The following is an 18,277-nucleotide window of genomic DNA, read 5'->3' on the forward strand; positions in this document are numbered from 1 at the left end:
GACAGAAGTAAAAGTTACCGCAATGCAACACTGCACCTTAATGGTTATTCAAAACCATGACTCACGTTTTCCCCAAATTTCAATTGACTGCTCCCCGTAGAGTGAACTGGAGAGCGTTTTATGAAGAGAATAATGAATGAGTCAACAAGGGAGTGCTCCATCGTGATTGGTTCAAGGGTGACCACATCATTTAGATGACATTCCCTCTCTCTTATGGTCTCTCTTGCTCTCTCACTCTCTCTCTCTCTCTCTCTCTCTGGAGCTGTCACCCCCTCTTTGTAATTGGCCGGCTGCCAGGCACTCCCATTTAGTGAGGGTGCCGTGTACACTTTGTGCTTCAGCTTTTTCTCAATGAAATCTTTACACCAGGGACATTTATCACACACACACACACACACACACACACACACACACACACACACACACACACACACACACACACACACACACACACACACACACACACACACACACACACACACACACACACACACACACACACACACACACACACACTCAAGTAACAGTTCTCGCAAAACAAGCAGTGACATACAGGGTGTCAACAAAGATGGGAGTGAGGAGTTCAAAGTTGCTCTATTTTTTATTTGTCAGTTCTGCTGTACATTTTCACACATATAAAGAACTGAAATAACATTTCCCTCTCACACAACATTTAAAAAAAACGAATTTAAATTACGCACGGGAAAATATACAGGCGAGAATATAATTTAGTAATTTAGTTAATTTCATTTCGAGCACTGTTTACATGGCATGGTTATTTAAAATGAGAAAAAGAACCGTGGTAATATTACAAGCAAATGTATTTTCAGCCAAGTTTGGTAAACACTATTCAATGTTCTTTCAAGGACAAGATTATACAAGGTGAAATTCGTAAAATGCATATACAATTTTAAAATTGCTTAATTTAATCCTTGTAATCTTATTTCAAGTACAAGACAGTCTTACATCTAGAGAAGTGTCACTATAATACAACTCAAAATAAGTTGAAAATATCTTAATATCTTGAAGGGAGACGTTGAAGATGAATATTATTAAATCAAACATCTTTTTTTTAAGAGAAAAAGTAAATTTTTTTAGCATTTATGTCTTATTACAAGACAGAAAGCTTGAAAATGCTGGTAAAATATAGCTTACACAAAACAATTCTACAGGTTCACAAAACGATCCTACAGAAGTACACAACTCACAGTATACATCTACAAATTCACTTTTTCACCAATAATACCTCCATATTTGTTCTGCTGCTGCGCATTCGTACCATTACGTGTTTGACATGCAAACACATCCACTTTATTCTTGCTTGATGTATTGACTTTGCAAATGACTGTCAACCAACAATGGCTTTCAAACACATTGAAGCATGGCTTTCACTTAAAAATCCACCTGTGTTCCGACAAAAAGTAAATATTGGCTGAATGTTTGCCCACCTGTCCTCTGTGGGAGATCATATTCAGTAGAGCTTTAGAGCTACGAGCACAATCAAGTCTTTACTGGTCAGTTTATTTATCTTTAGGTGCATTTAATAAGATTTTCCTATGTACAATGTCATCCGGTTGTTATTTGAATGTGGGGATATTGAAGACTTGCAAGCCACCAGATTTCTTACATTTTTGTAAGTTATTGTGATTGAAAAAAACGTGTGGCCTGGTGTGTAGAAGTGAAAATGCAAGTTTTTTGCATTTTCAACTCAGATTTTGGTCTTGAAGACAATGTCAGTTTACATAAAAATGGCAGAAATGTAGAAAACAATGTAGTTTTCAGTGAGTGCTGTTGTTTGTATTTGGAATGAAACCAGACACATTTATGCGAAAAACAATGAGCAATCAACAATGGCAAGTGCACGAACATGAGCATAGACAGACAATGAATTCAGTTTGCTATTACGGCGACGCTCAACCATAAAACTACCAAGTCCAAGGAGAATCTGGTCTGGGAGTCATGACACTCTGGAGGCCGCCATTGTGGACTGTCTTGTGCATGTTCAAAACGCTGCTGTGTAAGCGCAAAATCGTCCCGAAACAAATGCAAAAACAATGCATTTACACGCAATGCACATGTGCAGTTGCAGCATTTCAGAAAAATTTTGTTTCTCTCCATTTCCATAGAGACGGTTTTCATGAAGTTCCACCTTGAGCTCCATTTTGAGAAAATGATCATTTAAAGGGCTGAGCATTGTTGTCATGTCAACTGACATCCAAAATGCATAAAGATGTCGTGTAAACACGGCCGAAGTGAGCCTGTAACCAGACTTCATCAGTTGGGGCATTGGGCCTTTTAATGATGCGCTGTGGAAATCTCACGGGGGGGAAAAAAGGCGCAAAGAAAATGCATCACGACTTGGATAGCAAGATGGCAATATATTGAACGGCGTATACTGCAATTAGGGTACATTTCCGATTTGCTTCCAATGCTCTCGATTCTTGAGGTTGTGTCCTTAACCAAGACACTTTATGACTCATTCTCATTGAGAAAACAAGCAGTGTTCAGGATGTTGAACAGCAGCTGTCACTAGTCGACAGGTACTCAGCAACAGCTGCTGGAGAACGAAACGCAGGATTCTGATGTGTACGCTTAATTCCAAAGCGGCATGGAGGTTGGCACTCTTAGCCATGACGGCCTCTAACTTTACTTTTTGCAAAATTACAATTATCAGTGAACAGGCATCAGCTGCGCAGAGCTTTTACAATCATGGATAAAAGGAGAAAAAAAATTCACATTTGGTATATTTTGGTTTTGTTGTATAAGAAACCTCTTTGGGTCTAAAACAACCTTGTTTGTTCTTTCATGCTCCTCTCATCAAATCCATCCAGGACTTGCATTTCTGCTCCGGATTACGTTTCACAGAATGCTTTATATTGTAGCCACACAGTATTCAACATTTCACAAAGTAGCATCCATTCATTCAAATCCGTTCTTCAGAAAGTTCCATCGCAAATGAAGTGTTTGATTGTTCAGAGTGTTTTTTTTCCTGTGTAAACAGATAAAATGCTAATCGCGTTCATAAATGTGAGAAAGCTGTACCCTTATATGCTTTTACATCAGCTACCATTGAAAAGCCATCGGTGACGGATGTGTACATCCATATTGCTGTGGAGAAGCGCTGGACTTGGAGCAAATTGTCGGGAGGAGTTTCTTGGGCATTTAAATTCTGTTTTGTCGTGTGCTCTAAATATCTCATGAAAACGTGAGATCGGATGGCAGACGAAAGACTTCCTGGACATGCTTGAGTGGGTAGACAATCTGAGGATAGCTTCTCAAATCCAAACTTCACTCGTGCCCACAAGCACGTTTGAGCCCCGGCAGCTGTAGTGGGACGGAAGTGTAAAGAAATAGCAGAACGGAAAGCAAAATTGATAAAATGGCAGATGTAGGAGGAAGGACAAAGGGATGAAAAAAGAAAAGGAGATATGTGAGACTGAAGGTAAAGAGAGGGAAAGAAAGAGAGAGAGAGATGCTAAAAAAAAATAATGGCGAGTGGACAAAGTGAGGTATGGTGTGTGTGTGTGTGTGTGTGTGTGTGTGTGTGTGAGGGGGGTTAAAGAGTTGATAATGTGAAGAGAGGATAAATGACGAGGCAGGTGGTGTGGAGAGAACGGAACTAAAAAGACCAAGAGGCATGTGAGGACACCAAAAGCAACAGAGAGGAGAAAGTGCACAGATTTATCCAGTCACTTTATCACTGACTGGTTTACCTTTGTTGCGCAGGATTACTTACTGAACACACACACTCCTGCAGTTAGGAGAACCCCAGTGTATTTCACAAACAATGAACGTGTAGAACGCTGCACTTCAAACAAACCTGTCATTGTATGTTGAAAGGGCCTTTATAGCTCATGCTGCGTATTGTGGGGGGAAAAAAAAAATCACAAATAAGAGGGACATCGTGACAGATTCAGTAACCTGGCATGAACTCAAAGTAAAGGCTGGAGGAGCAAGTTGAGACAGTTTACCTCATGCTTCCCAGAGTGAACCCGATGGAGCCCATTGGGTGGAGGGCTTTTGGGTCAGACTCGGACGTGCGAGAAAGGTTATTTCACCTGGTAGAGCCGGAAGACGGTTTATTGACAGTGAAGAGAAAACAAGTTGTTCCTTGACCCTCCCATCTTGTTCCCTGCTTTCATATCAGCTCTTCTCCTCCTCCTCCTCCTCCTCCTCACCCTCTCTCTATCTCCCATTCTGTCCCCGTTCTCTATCCTTTTCACCTTCCTCCACCTCCTTATCGTTCCCATCCAATCGCTCGCTTGCCCCGCTCCTCTCCTCGCATCCTTTTTGTCATTTCACTATCTCTGCTCTCTCTCTTCCTATCTGGCTTTATTTCCTGCCTCCTCTTCATCTCCCCCTCCTCCCTGCCTTGTCTTTCACCTTCCGCTCGGATTCTTTCCTCACACTTTCTTCTCAGCGTCTCCACTTTTCGTCATACCCTTATGGCCAGATGTCTTGTCACCTTCTGTTGTTCCTATCCTCCCTCTTTTTCTAATTTCACCCCTCCATCCCACTCCTCCTGGTCATTCCATCCATTCTTCCATTTCCTACAGTTACAATAAAAAAACAGAACAATTAAAAATATAGATAAGAAAATGAAAGCTAAAAAACCAGCATATGAGCTTAGAAACATTAGTTTTAAGAAGAGACTTAAAAGAGAATGCTAAGTTTACTTGTCTGAGATACTCTTTACTATTCATCCTGCAGTGTCTTGAAATAACTCAATACACCATCTTGTGGTGCAAACTTGCTCCGCATGACTAAATGAGCTGAAGAAAACTTGTAACAGCAGCAACTCACAAAGTTGTATTTGAGAATATGTAGATTCAAATCAAACAGAATGCATATTTCACCTTTTAAGCCGAGTTAAGTCATTTCATAAAGCCAAAGGGAAAACTGAGATTAGAATACATAATTAAGATGTTTTACTGGATGACACTACGCAGAATAATTCAAGCTGTTCGTTCTAAACTGTCTAGGTTGTCATTTCCCTAATTAGATATTCCTACAGACCCCAGTAAAAAGTGTAGTTATTTTTAACATCAATCAGAAGCTCTCGTTTGAAAACACAGTGAAAAGGGGGAAACCAACCAGAGCATATTTAGCAGACTTATTTGGGCTGATTGTCTCGTAAATTTAACATTCCTCCAAGTGGATGGTTCTTACAGCCCCTCGGTGGGCATTAGACATCCTGAGACATATGGACTTGACGTGCTTGACTTGCCTTCATGTTGGCCATCCCTCACACTCTGGCAGGCTGCCGCGCATTGTGCCGCACTGAAACGAGCGTTTGGGGTTTTCGCCCGAAAGGTGCAGGATCTGGGATTGGTCTGTGTGGGATTCTGCTGGATAATTGCTGCTGATTTTATACAAACGTACTTTCCACTGCTGAGAAATCCTTTGCCCATAAAAGAATCAGTGGGGGTTTTTTTTGTTTGTGGATGAGCTTCTATTCCTGAGCAAAAGCCGGATTATTCGTTATTATTATTAACTGGAGATTATCGAAACATCTTCTTGTGAACGCTGTCCACAAGTGACATAGTGATTTCAACAGTTACATATTTCAATGTGCTTTGTGAACCACATTATGTTGTGAAAAGTGTAGTTTCTTTAAGATTATGTCAACCAAACACTTAAATAACATCGTGTGCCAACTCTTAAAGCAAGTCACGAGAATGAAAACGTTATGCCAGTTTAATGTGGCTTTCCTTTAAATGCATCACCTTGAGGATCAAACTCAACTATTGATATAGGGTACTTTTTCTTATTCTCTGATGCAGCTCATTATAAATCATGAGAATCTGTTCCTTTTTGTCACACTCAACTCCCGGGTCTCTGATCTCCCTCCCTCCCTCCCCGTCTTAACTTCTTTCTTATAGTGCTGATTCTTTGACTAGAATGCTTACTCCACATGCCAAAGCCAGGCCCATTAGCTGAGACCAGCACACTCATCTTCCTCTTCTCTCGCCTCCTCCTCCTCCTCCTCCTCCAGCGTTCCTCCTCTCCATTTCCATTAAGCAGCCAATCAATTAATCCAGGTTGAGTTGGCGAGAGAGGCGGCCAAAAAAAAAAAGAAGCAATCTTCTAATTAGCTTGGACGCTACATCAGCTCGCTACATCTCTCTGACTGTCTGCACAACCCCCCCCCCCCCCCCACACACACACACACCAACATCATCATTCAACCTATCAGATACACGCATTCCATATGTTGATGATCAATAAATCATGATAAAGATGATTTAAAGTAAATCTATTAATGTATCTTCTGAACTACAAGTCACACTTTGTTTTACTTTAAAGAAAGCGTTTCCATCTGGGATTAATAGTCTTTCAATTCCATCCAGTCTATTCCTTTTAGTTGCTTTGTTTGACCAGGTGGCTTATATTAACAAATAGCTTCTTCTATCAACATACATTGGAGCGAGAAAACTGTGTTACCGTGACGAAGAAAACACAGAAGGCTAATCGTGTTCTAAAAGCATGACGAAGAAATTCACAGAAGGTTCTGGAACAGCAGCTGCTGGACCAGGATTATCAACACTGCGTTTACCTGGACATAGAGAAATATATACAAGTTATTCACCAGTGCAACATATTTTTGACAGATGCAACTTATAGTCCAGGTATTACAGTAGGGCGAATTGTCATTTCTTCATCAGTGGATGTTTTTAATCTGCCATTCATATATTAAGTGTCCTAATTATCAACAATATACTTGTGCAATAGACCATGAGGATTGCCTTCAATTTTTCAATTCCTAATTACTGGTGAAGGAAGGACCACAGGTGAAACAGCAAACAAACAAAATGAATGCTTTTTACATTTTTACATTCACAGTCTACTTCTGTGTAAAGTCATGTACCTTTATCATAATCTGGAAACGATTCCCATTTCTGACAGTTTCTGACATTTGAATTTTGAAATCTAAGCGAGGATAACTGAACTTCAACTTGTCTGGTGGAGCATGTCGTGCTCTTTTTTTTTTTTAATAAAAAAAAAAGTTGTCCTCCACAACATCCCGTATGTTAACAGTAAACAGTGCACACCGCTCAGTACAGGATGTCTGCTCTCTTTGGGATAGTTATCTGTAGTTTACCTTAGTGCTCACAACAAGGCCAACTGACAATTTGCTGGGGGCCTAGGATGTGCCTTCTTTGCAAGTGTCTGATCAGTTGTGCACCAGCCTGCTCAGACCCTCTGACCCACACGTCACATGGAAATAGACCTGCTGCTGGTTAAACTGGCTTTAGCGAGACAAAATACTGCCTGTGTTCAGACTCTTGCAAATGAATAAAGAAACTTAAAGGAGCGGCAGCGAGGATTTAGGAAAGGGTTTTAGAAATTGAAAATTCCTCCATGGGTGACAGCTCTTCTTTATTTTGATTTAAAATCAGTTTATTTAGATGTATTTTGTTGGAGTAGCTTTAATCTCTGCAGAGTAGTTCAACTTTATCAGTAATGGAGCGTAGATCAGAGAGGGAGGGGTCTGTCCTCTCCTTTCCCTCATTGTTAGAGTGAATTTTTAAGCATTTCTCCTTTCCCTCAGTTGGAAGGTGGTCTGACCCCCCCCGCCCCCCCGCCTCCCTCTCATTCTCTCAGACAGCGCTGTAGCTCTGGCCTGCTGCGCGAGATCAGAGAGGGATGGGTGAGTAGGGAGCAGAGGGGAGGGGTAAGGATGGGAGAGAGTAAAAAGGAGGTTGTGGGGGGGGGGGATTTCAAGAGGAAGGTGCCAGGGCTTCCTGCGGGGGTTGCCTGTGTGAACGCTGCCTGAATGATAATGCTGCGCATTGGGGCCTCAGCACGACTCCCCCTCGGCAGCGCATGCACTGATCTGAAACCCTCCCTCACACACACACACACACACACACACACACACACACACACACACACACACACACACACACACACACACACACACACACACACACACACACACAGTGCCTGCGAAAGCTGCATGGCCGCAGCAGCAGCTGACAAGGCAGAGAAATATGAAAAAAAAGCAAACAAGCGAGACTTGAGACACCCCCCCCCAAGCCGTCACCTTCCACTGCGTCTGTCCCCGAGTATTAGCGAGGTATCGAGCACCTCGTCATCCGCCCACCGCCCCCACCATTCCTCAACTCCTTCCCGACACTCTCTCTCCGCACTGTCAGCGGGCTTTTATCAAACCCTGTTAGCAGCCGCTGGTCTGCAGGAATCGGATGACGAGCTGCACGCGTAGTGACGCTGAAGAGGCATCTCGTAAATACCGGCAGAGCTCTGACTCTGCAGCGTGTGGGCCGAGCAGATCTCTGACCTCAGGCTAACGCCGCAGTCCTCCTGTGAAACCGATCTGTTGCATGGAAAACTGATCTGAAACCGCTTTAGGGGAACGATTCAGACAGGATTAACCTTCACCGTTTGACTGGGAAGTGGGGAAGTTTAGACATCTCAATGGGGGAGAGAAATACATCTGTCAAACTGCAACTGCTCCAAGTAGCTAATTTAACATTCACCTGTTAAAATCCACAGGTAAAAAAAGAAAAAAAAAAAATATATATATTATATACCCATTACCCATTATTATTTTTATTTTTTTAAATTTTTTTCATTGTTAACTAATATATATATATATATATATATATATATATATATATATATATATATATATATATATATATATATATATATATATATATTAGTTGAAAGCATTAGTTAACAATGAAAATGTCACATTTGTATTCACACAGGTGGAAAACTATAAGCAGTTACCTGATGGGAAATCGCCACTTCCCAGTTTACATGACAAGACACATTTATCACATCAGTCCGACATACTTTTGCAGATAAATGCCAAATTATATTCTCATCACCTATATAATTAATTGATTAATTAATTACTGGTTGAAATATCAATATTATCTTTAACATTTACACATTCAGAATTCGTGATTTTGATTTTGAGTGATTTCAGATTGGCTTCTCTGAGCTTTTTCCAAGTTTTGAGTTAGACAGCATTGAACATTTCACGTTATTATGGCAACCTTTTGAAAACTATGTGTTTACATGGAGATGACCAACGCACTGAAACAGATGTAGTTATCATGCCAGACCACAAGTTGGTGCAGTTGTTTATTTTTGTCATAAAACCACGCACACATGGCACGTGTATATAATAGCAATAATAGCTGCAATTTCTACAGCTTGTATTCCTAAAACTTGCTACTTGTTTTAAACTTCTACAGATGATTTGAAGAGGGAAAGTGACTTGTAGAGAGAAAGTCAAGTTTATGGTGCTGTAAAAATTGAAGACAAACATCCTGTGGTTCACCACCAAATGCGTTGAATTAAATTGGGCTTGAATGTCCTGACGTGACTTATGAGTCAGGCTTTTAGTAGAAGTGTTTTTAATTCTTTAGTATGTCTGTTCAATAACTTTTACTTTGTTCTCATTACATTTATTATATAATGTTCAACTGAAAACTCAACCGTGTTTTAATAATGTCAACTTGGGATAGTTTATGCAATTTGAGGAAGTAAATACATGTTTTTAAGATATTGCAATGCTTTTTTATCTGCTCCTTTTACATTTTAAAAGATCAAGTATGCTACACAAAATTCAACAATATTACTTTAATTCAGCATACGAACATGCAACCATTTAGGTTTATTTATTATTACGTTTCATACTGTTTTAAAAACAACATCTCTTACATCGTTTGTTTTTCCTTGTAACAATCACAAATCATTTTAAAACCTCTTTCCTTCTTACTAAGAAACACTCAAACTGTTACTTGTATCTACAGTAGTCCACTACATCTATCACAATATAACAGTAGTTTAATTGTTATAGATGCATAAATATCCATCTTCTTTTCCCATCAATGCAGTTTAAGAAAGGGAGTCCTTTGTTAAAGGACTGGTTTTGAAAAGTAATTAAGTTGATAGCTTAGAGCAGTACTTTTCCATTCGGGTTTTATACTAGTCGTTGTGTCTTTCTGCCACTGAGATGTACATACATTCCAGCAATATAATAAGTGACGCCAATTTATTCCTTAGATTATTTATAATTGATTCAAAAACTTTACTGGAAGGACTTAGAAAAGAAATAAAGTAATTAATTCACAATACAAGCATCAAACAAACCGTTTTGTCCATTTATAAGCATGTTAAGAATGTGAGCTGCTTGTGCAGAAAGGAATCATCGTACGTTACACAAACTAGGTTATCCCCTTTTATGAAGTTTTGTGACACTTTTTGAGCTCGTGCGCGGTTCTCCTTCAGATTCCTTTAAGGAATCTACCATATGGGCCTCTTTGACTGTTTTTCAGAGCCGAATCGGGCCTCCAAACAATGTGTGGTTATCTGCCAGAGGAGCTGCTGGATGAGACGAACCTGCAAATAGTAGTCAGCATTTAACAGATGGTGGGAGGTACGCTCACAAACCCACCTCAACGCACCGTGGAGGCAGTTGGTGGTGGTGGTGGTGGTGGTGGTGCACAGTGCTTTATCCTTTCAAAACTCATCAAAAAGGACTTTGGAGGCTGTTTCAGCACCAAGGACAGCGACAAAGTGGCCAAATGTGGTGGATTTCAGCCTCCTTTACCTTTACTGCTCTTCTTATTCTCCTCACTCATGTACAAACATGCACACACTACCTTTTTTTTTTCTCTTTCTCCCTGAGCTGGAGAGGTGACAGCTTGGTCGGTTTAGCCCAGGCAAACAGCTTGCTGAACTGCTTCAAAGACGGCTCAGATGCCTCAGCCAGGCTGACAGACGGCTCGGAGGAAGAGGAGGAATGAAGCGATATGAAAACCTCTTTCAAATTGTCCTCAAAATAACAGTCCGTCCTCAGAGAACAAAAATGAAAAAAAGAAAACAAATGAAATCCCAAAGTCTCCCAAAAGTTGGCAACCTTTGTTTTACATATAAACTAATGGAATGCGTTGGTAACATGTACGCATTGTCTTCAGGATCCCTTGACTGTTAGATTTGGCTTAGCACTCTGATTATATAACTGTCTGTCAGATGAGGGATAAAAGTAGTTGCTCAGGAAATATTGATCAAACATAATCATCCCTGTGCACTGGCCAAAAGATGGCAACTGAGCCCGACTCGCTTCTTTTTTGTGTTTGCTGAGAGGATCCCATGAAATCTCCTGTCCTGCTTCTATTTTTGGACAGAAACCTGATGGTGATTCATTTAAGGATTCCTCGTATCGGTCCCTCCACCTCCGTCTCTAAACACATCTCTGCTCATGGCAGAGCCTTCTGCTTTGAGTGAACAGCGAGCAGGGCGAATTGGACCTGTGTTTTTGACACTTGGCGTCCATGAGAGGAAGCCGCGAGAGGCGTCGCCTCAGGGCAATTCGAGTCACCGAAACCTAAAGCTCAGATTAAGCATTGGCAACCAATACTTTCCCAAACATGCTAATGAGGGAAGCACCCATCCATCCTCTATACATCAGCAGTGTCAAACACATTTTAGTTGAGGGGCCCCACACGTTCACTACTCAATTTCATCTTGAATGGGCCATATTGGCCTTTAGATTTAAACAATGCGTGGCTTTGAGGCTATCGCCTATTATTATCTTCTTATGATTATTTTTACTACTACTATTATTCTAATAATAATCTGTATTTCTCAACGAGGTAGCTTTCTTTCATTTCAGCATTACCAATACCTCAACTCAGATCGTAGAGTTGTGTTGTGTACTCTTAACACATTTGTTCATAAAAGGAAATATTTTCATGGACGTTTTTACCCCTTGGTGGTTCGTCAGACCGTATGTCTGACCTATTGCATTTTATGAAATGAATGGTCTTAGTAGTTGGTGCCAATCCAATTTAACTTTGTTTGAATGTTGGACAAACATGGACCCAGTCACCAAATAGCTTCAATTCATGTTTTATTGACGAGCAGCAGAAACGGACATTAATAAAGAAAACCAGCATGCAAATATTAAGCCTGGTTTTGATGCTCCTGCCGTGAGGTGAAGGCGCAAACTTTTACGTGACTCTGCCTCGTAAGAGACTCAATCATTCGTTATTAGACCAGAATAACCAATATAGCGACCATCGAAGGCCTTCAGGGCTCACGATTAGATAACTGTTTGATTCCCTTGAGTCCTTTGAGGTATAGGGGACCCAACTCGACGCTCATAGATCCCGGTCGTGTGCTATGGGGAGTGGGTTGGAGTGGGTTAAAGTTGGAGGGGGGGGGGGGCTCCAAGGAGGCGGCTTGTGTCGTGCGCTGCAAGGCTTGGCCACGGATGTGCGCATCGCGGCGCAGCGCAACGCTACGTTCCCGTCACACCGATGAGGTGCTCGGCACCAGAACCCGCTTCACTAATCTGGGTTCATATTTTTAGTTGTTTTAATGTTTTCTTTTTTTTTTCTAACTAAAACTGAGCTCCACAAACCCAGCCACTGTACCTGACTGCGCTCGCGCTGGCTCGCGTCCCCCTGGAGGGTCGAAGGAGGAAAGGGAAGAAATAATAAAAAAAAAAAAAAAAAAAACGGAAGGAGGGAGAGAGTGGGAGAGAGAGAGACGGAGGAGACGCTGGACTTGCTTTGGCTCTGCGGGGCTGGCCGCCTCTCTCTGCTTCGAGGAGCGATGCCTCTGGGCGGGGATGCTTCACGGTTTCTGCCCGGTGGCGAAGGAGACGATGCGAGTTGCCGCCACCGCCGCTTCTGCGGCCACAGCACACCCGCACCGCCGCCGTGTTTTCCGACCAAGAATTGATGATGATGATGATGATGGTGGTGCTGCTGCCTCCCCACACAGTGGTCTTCTTCTGCTCCTCCGGATCCAACGCGTCCGGGATTCTCCAAACGCTGGATTATAGATGATTGATGTGGACGTTCTTTTTTTATTTTACGCCTTTTTCATTTCATCCATTCATCTTGTGTACCATTTTTTGGAGAAGTTGAAAGAGGAGAGAACACAACAAGCGCCCGGTGGGAGGGGAAGGAAAGACATACATTTGGTCGATTGACTTATTTTCGTCCCTCCAAGTGCCGCGTAAAATCACGCCCAAAAATCGGTGACCGACGCCTTGGCGAGGAGCAGGAGGGGGTGGAGGAGGAGGAGGAGGAGAAGAGGAGAGGGTGGAGGAGGAGGAGAGGGGGGATGCCGCACCGTCCATCACCCAAATATCAACAAATGTCACCAGGCTCGGATTTTTGGGGAAGCCCCCCTTGGTTGGCGTTAACCGGCGCAGCGGCCGCGAGCGGGGCGCGCCGCATCCAACGCTGCAGATATATGGCACAAGAATAAATGCATTATTAAAGGTTTCACTCTTATCTTTTTTTCTTCTATTTTTATCCCGCTGGAGGAAGAAAAGGAAAGGGGAAAAAAAACAGAAGGTGGGGGGACCTGGGGAAGGAGAGAGTGAGAGAGAGAAAAACCTGCAGATCCTGTCAAGATGCTGGTGTGAGAGGGGAAAAGACGCAGTGGAGATGATCGCAATGTTTATTCTCACACACAGCTATGCATCTTGACCGCGTTAGTTTGAGGCGATTGATTGGTGTGTTGCTTTTTTTTTTTTAATCCACAGTCATCACTCCTGGAGAGGTTTCCCCCCCAAAAAAGAAGCATCTGAATAAAATGATGCCTTGTACTTGTACTACGGAGATCTACATTTTTTGGCTCTTTCCTATGGTGACAAGCTACTGAAGCCAATACTGATTGGAAAGAAATTACATAAATCTGATGCTTTATTTCCCCCCTCCATTTATATTCCAAACACACGATCAGAGACACCGTGAGTTTTCCCTCTCCCCTCTCCTCTCTTCTCCCTCCCCTCTGCTCCCCTCCCACACTCACTAATGGAGGTATCTTCTCAGCTCTGAAGATCTTGGGAAGGAGACACGGATAGATAAGAGGGGGAGAAAGACAAGGGGGAGAGAGAGAGACGCGAGGCCTCAGAATAAACTTCATTCTGCATGTGTGTTTGGAGCCGAGGCTGATGGGGTGGTGGCATGTGGAGGTGTCACTCTGAGGTTCCCCCGCGGCTCCTTCCTAACCTCTGGCGTTTGGTGTCTGCAGAATGGCGCGTTTTGGAGACGAGCTACCCAACAGGTATGGAGGAGGAGGAGGAGGAGGTGGTGGCGGTGGTGGCGGGGGTGCCGGCGGACAAGGGGGGCCCGGCCGTGGTGGCAGCAGGCAAGGGGGGCCCCCCGGAGCGCAGCGGATGTACAAGCAGTCGATGGCCCAGAGAGCCCGGACCATGGCCCTGTACAACCCCATACCCGTCCGGCAGAGCTGCCTAACGGTCAACCGCTCCCTCTTCCTCTTCAGCGAAGACAACCTGGTGAGGAAGTACGCCAAAAAGATCACCGAATGGCCATATCCTTTCAGAATGCAAAGCCAAGGTACTGTGTGTGTGTGTGTGTGTGTGTGTGTGTGTGTGTGTGTGTGTGTGTGTGTGTGTGTGTGTGTGTGTGTGTGTGTGTGTGTGTGTGTGTGTGTGTGTGTGTGTGTGTGTGTGTGTGTGTGTGTGCGTGCAGGAGTGCTTGGCTCTAAGGTGTGGCCTAGTGTGGAGTGCTCTCACTGGATCCAGGAGTGAAAGTTGTTTGTTGTGCATTGAAGTGCATGTTTCTTCAATCTGAGAAGTTGCATGCTGTGTTTTATCCTCAGTGTTGATTGATACATGACAGAAGCCATGATTCCCCCCCCTTCCTCCTCCTCCTCCTCCTCCTCCTTTCTCCTTCCTCCTCTCCCACTGCCGCCCCGCAGGCTGCAGGCTCATCTGATAAATGCCTCCACTGAAGGAATGAGAGATGTTGTTGACGATGGCGGCTGTCATGACACCATGCAGTCACAAACTACGCTGATGCTGCTGTTGATTGGGATGCATCTTGAATTTAGCTGTTAGTGACCTGTGTGTGTGTGTGTGTGTGTGTGTGTGCGTGCGTGCGTGCGTGCGCGCGCGCGCGTGCGTGCGTGCGCGCGTGTGCGTTGGGGCTGTTGTAGCTGAGTGCTGATGTCAGCATTATGAAGGCTTAAGCACCATGCCACCAGAAGGGAGAGGAAATGACTCTCTCCCACTCTCTCTCTCTCTCTCTCTCTCTCTCGCTCTCTCTCTCTCTCGCTCTCTCTCTAATTACTACTGACCATATATGGGTTTTGGCCTGTGGCTTGTCCAACAGGACAGCAGTGGAAAAAGCTGTAATCGTCAGGACATATTGGTCTTCTGTTGTTGGAGCACTGCTATCAAGCCCTGTTTTAAGAAAAAAGAGAATTGTATGTCCTGCAGTGTCGAAGCTTATTATACATTTTTGTTACTTTTGGTATATTATATTGACTTGGAATGACACTAATTTAACATTTCAAGCCTGATTTGAGCAATGGCAGTTATGTTGGGTAGCCATTATACATGTAAACTCCTCGCATACAAAGATAGATGCCTTGATGTTAACTTCTCCTTTACCAATACAGAAGCATCAAATGTGGTTCTTCTTTAAAATCCAGCTGTTGGTGCCAAAGTGAGTAGTAAAATCTGATATATGCTATACTTGAGACCATTGCTATGCTGCCTGAGTTCAGCGAGGGACGTCATAATTTATCCGTCATTGTTTTGAGACTCCAAAGGGTTCAGAAAACACTGCCAAGAGATGTGCTCATTTAGTTTGTTTGTTTTTTGTTTTTTTTTAAAGTCTTGTTTCCATCTCAGAATTTTGGGCTGCTTTAGAAGGAGAAAAAAGTCAGGAGTGTACCCACTTCTCCAGGGAGCAATACACCAGTGGCAACAACCATGTTCCAAATCCAACAGAAATGGTTGGATTTCTCTGAGAATATTAATTAACAACACCTGCTGTCCGTATAAAGTAGCACGAGTCTGAGAGAAGTTGGGGAAAATGTCCAAAAGGAGCTTTAACATTAGCTCACAAGCTACAACAAACAGCAAGTTCATGTAGTTTTAATCTATCCAGACGTAACAAAAATGAACAGTTAGTCAAGTGGTAAAATGTTTTGCATGAATATAAAAATAATTTTATCGTAGGGCTGAACAATAACGATACAATATGAGGTGAATACTAAGGCATATGCAGATGATGTTCATATCGGCGTACTTTAAGAATTGTTCCTTCATGAAACAGTGCTCTTTCTCTTGCCCCAAATTTATACCAGTTGTGACTTGCCATGGTTTTTTTTAAACGTGATATCATGCTATGAACATGTGCAACATCCACAACTCGGTCTTGTTTGCCTGTGGAAGTTGCACGTGTTCATATCACGATTACGATACATCTGTGAAAAATTGCGTAGCCCGAGTTTAGCAGGCCTGATGTTGGTGCGACATGTTCCTCTATAGCCCAACTGCTGGTTTCGTCAATATTGTCACGCATTTCTGAAAGGTGATACCACAATAATAATTCAGCATTTTGGAAAGAAAGGTTTACTTCTGAAAAGTGCAATAATTGTTTAAAAAAAAAAAAAAAGAGAGAGAGAAAGTCAAGTTTTCCTGTGTCTTGTTCAAATGAACCCACCTGGACACGGAATCTGTTAGCCTGTGCTCATCTGATCCAACACCTCCAACCGTGTTTGTGATTTAACTGGAAAATAATTACGTCTTAAGACGACCGTTCGAGCACGTGGCGAGGCCGAGCAATAATTGCATCACAGGACTGATCTCCATTCGCTTTGTTGCATATTTTTCAAACTCGGGTGTAATTAGTCAAATAGCTGCGAGCGAACCAGCTTTCAGGGCCTCTGGACGGCTGAGGACCTGGAAGGGTTGAGGCCAGCTTCAGGTGGAAACAGGAGCTGAGCTTGGTTGTGTGTACCAGATTCACACGGTACCAGAGAAAAAAATAAAAACCTTGGCTTTCCTTCACTTCCTGTGGTTTCATGCCTCTATTTTTTTTTTTTTTTTTTAAACCTGCTTTTCAAGCAGCCGAATATGGAAGGCTTACATAATTTTTTGTCTTGGCATTATGGGAACTGTAGGAGCCACATACATAAGAACCATAACTGTGCGGGTAAAATAGTGCCACGATTACCTTTTACATTTTAACTTTCAAGGCTTTCTTTGTTGTAGCGCAAAGTATACATGATGAAAATGTCTGTATTTTCACAAAAACAAAAGAATTACAACTGAAAATGACAACGATCTAACTGAAGGACAATTTTACAATTTTACTTTTTCCATCTCTCTCTCCACGGTTTATTTGAAATCTATTTTCTGTCGTTTAGTTCTGTTTTCCTTCCACATTGAAATCATTGCACATTTAGAAAGTTAACTTTTTGTTGAGAACTGCTCACATATTTGAGAAGTGTTTTAACTTACAGGATGCTGAAACTGCTCGCCCTCCACTTTTGGAGTGCAGCGTTGGAGAAAAGGTTTTATTGGAAGAGAAAGGGAGCACTGTTTTTGGCAGACTGCCTTCGTAAAGGTTCCTTATCGTCCTGCCAAAATGATTTTGGATTTTTTTTTTTTGAAGAAAACCCAAAATCTTTTGAGGAAAGCCACCAGTTTGCTCTGTCTCTGCGGCTCGTTATATTCAGTTAATGCATGCCAGTTGCAAAGTGAAATGTTTCTTCTTTTTTTATTTTCACCTCGTGATTCAGAGTCTAAAAGTGTACAGAGCCGGTGAGTCGTAGTTACACTCAGCGGTGTTCTGTCAGACTATGAAAGTGTGAATCATAATGCTGAGTGTCTTATTTTGGATTTGATTCGTCATCCCGAACCTATGAAGAGCTGATTAAAGAGGACCTGCTGTTTGTAACCGTCTCTAAATACATACAAGTATTTACAGGTCGAGGTCGAAAAATGTGAACAAATACATACAGACTAAAGACAAAAATTTAATTACGTCCATGTTGTCACTTTGTGAAATCTACAACTGTGATGATCAGTCAGGTTAGAATAGGATATAAATTGCATGTTGGCCCAGGAGTTGGTGCAATGGTTTTGTTTTTGTAATGAAACCACACAGATGCACACAGAGAACAATACAATATAAACATGAACAGTGACAAGTTGAAATGTTATTACAGCGACTGTCAACTATAAAACTACCAAGTATCAGGAGAATATGGAATGGGAGTCAGGATACTCTGGAGGCAAACATTGTTGTACCTCGATGCCTTTATACCCTCCATACCATTAGCTGGCTCTAGGAATCCTTTACTACGTTCTCTGGCTCGTAGAGCAGGTAGCCTTTTAATTGCAAAGTTTTAGGTTCGATTGAATATCTCACCCAAAGTGTCCCTGAAAAAAGATATTGAACTTCTAGTTCCTCCCAGTGTAGGGTGAGTGAGTGCCAAACCCATTGGCGTGCATAGG

The 18,277-nt window shown here is 42.4% G+C and overlaps 1 protein-coding gene across 1 annotated transcript in view; it reads right to left on the minus strand.

The window, feature by feature from the left end:
* LOC308144648 (complement C3-like) overlaps nucleotides 1-14,217 on the minus strand; it is a gene marked incomplete at its 5' end in the record, with an annotated part of 107,381 nt that extends 93,164 nt beyond the window's left edge. Inside the window, one exon of the mRNA XM_080515823.1 lies at nucleotides 14,061-14,217. Coding sequence (XP_080371949.1) covers nucleotides 14,061-14,217 — 157 coding nt within the window. The remainder of the gene's footprint in view (nucleotides 1-14,060) is intronic.
* Between the last annotated feature and the right edge of the window lie 4,060 nt (nucleotides 14,218-18,277).

This window comes from Blennius ocellaris (assembly GCF_963422515.1).
Source record: "Blennius ocellaris genome assembly, chromosome: 3".
NCBI classification, from domain to species: Eukaryota; Metazoa; Chordata; class Actinopteri; order Blenniiformes; family Blenniidae; genus Blennius; species Blennius ocellaris.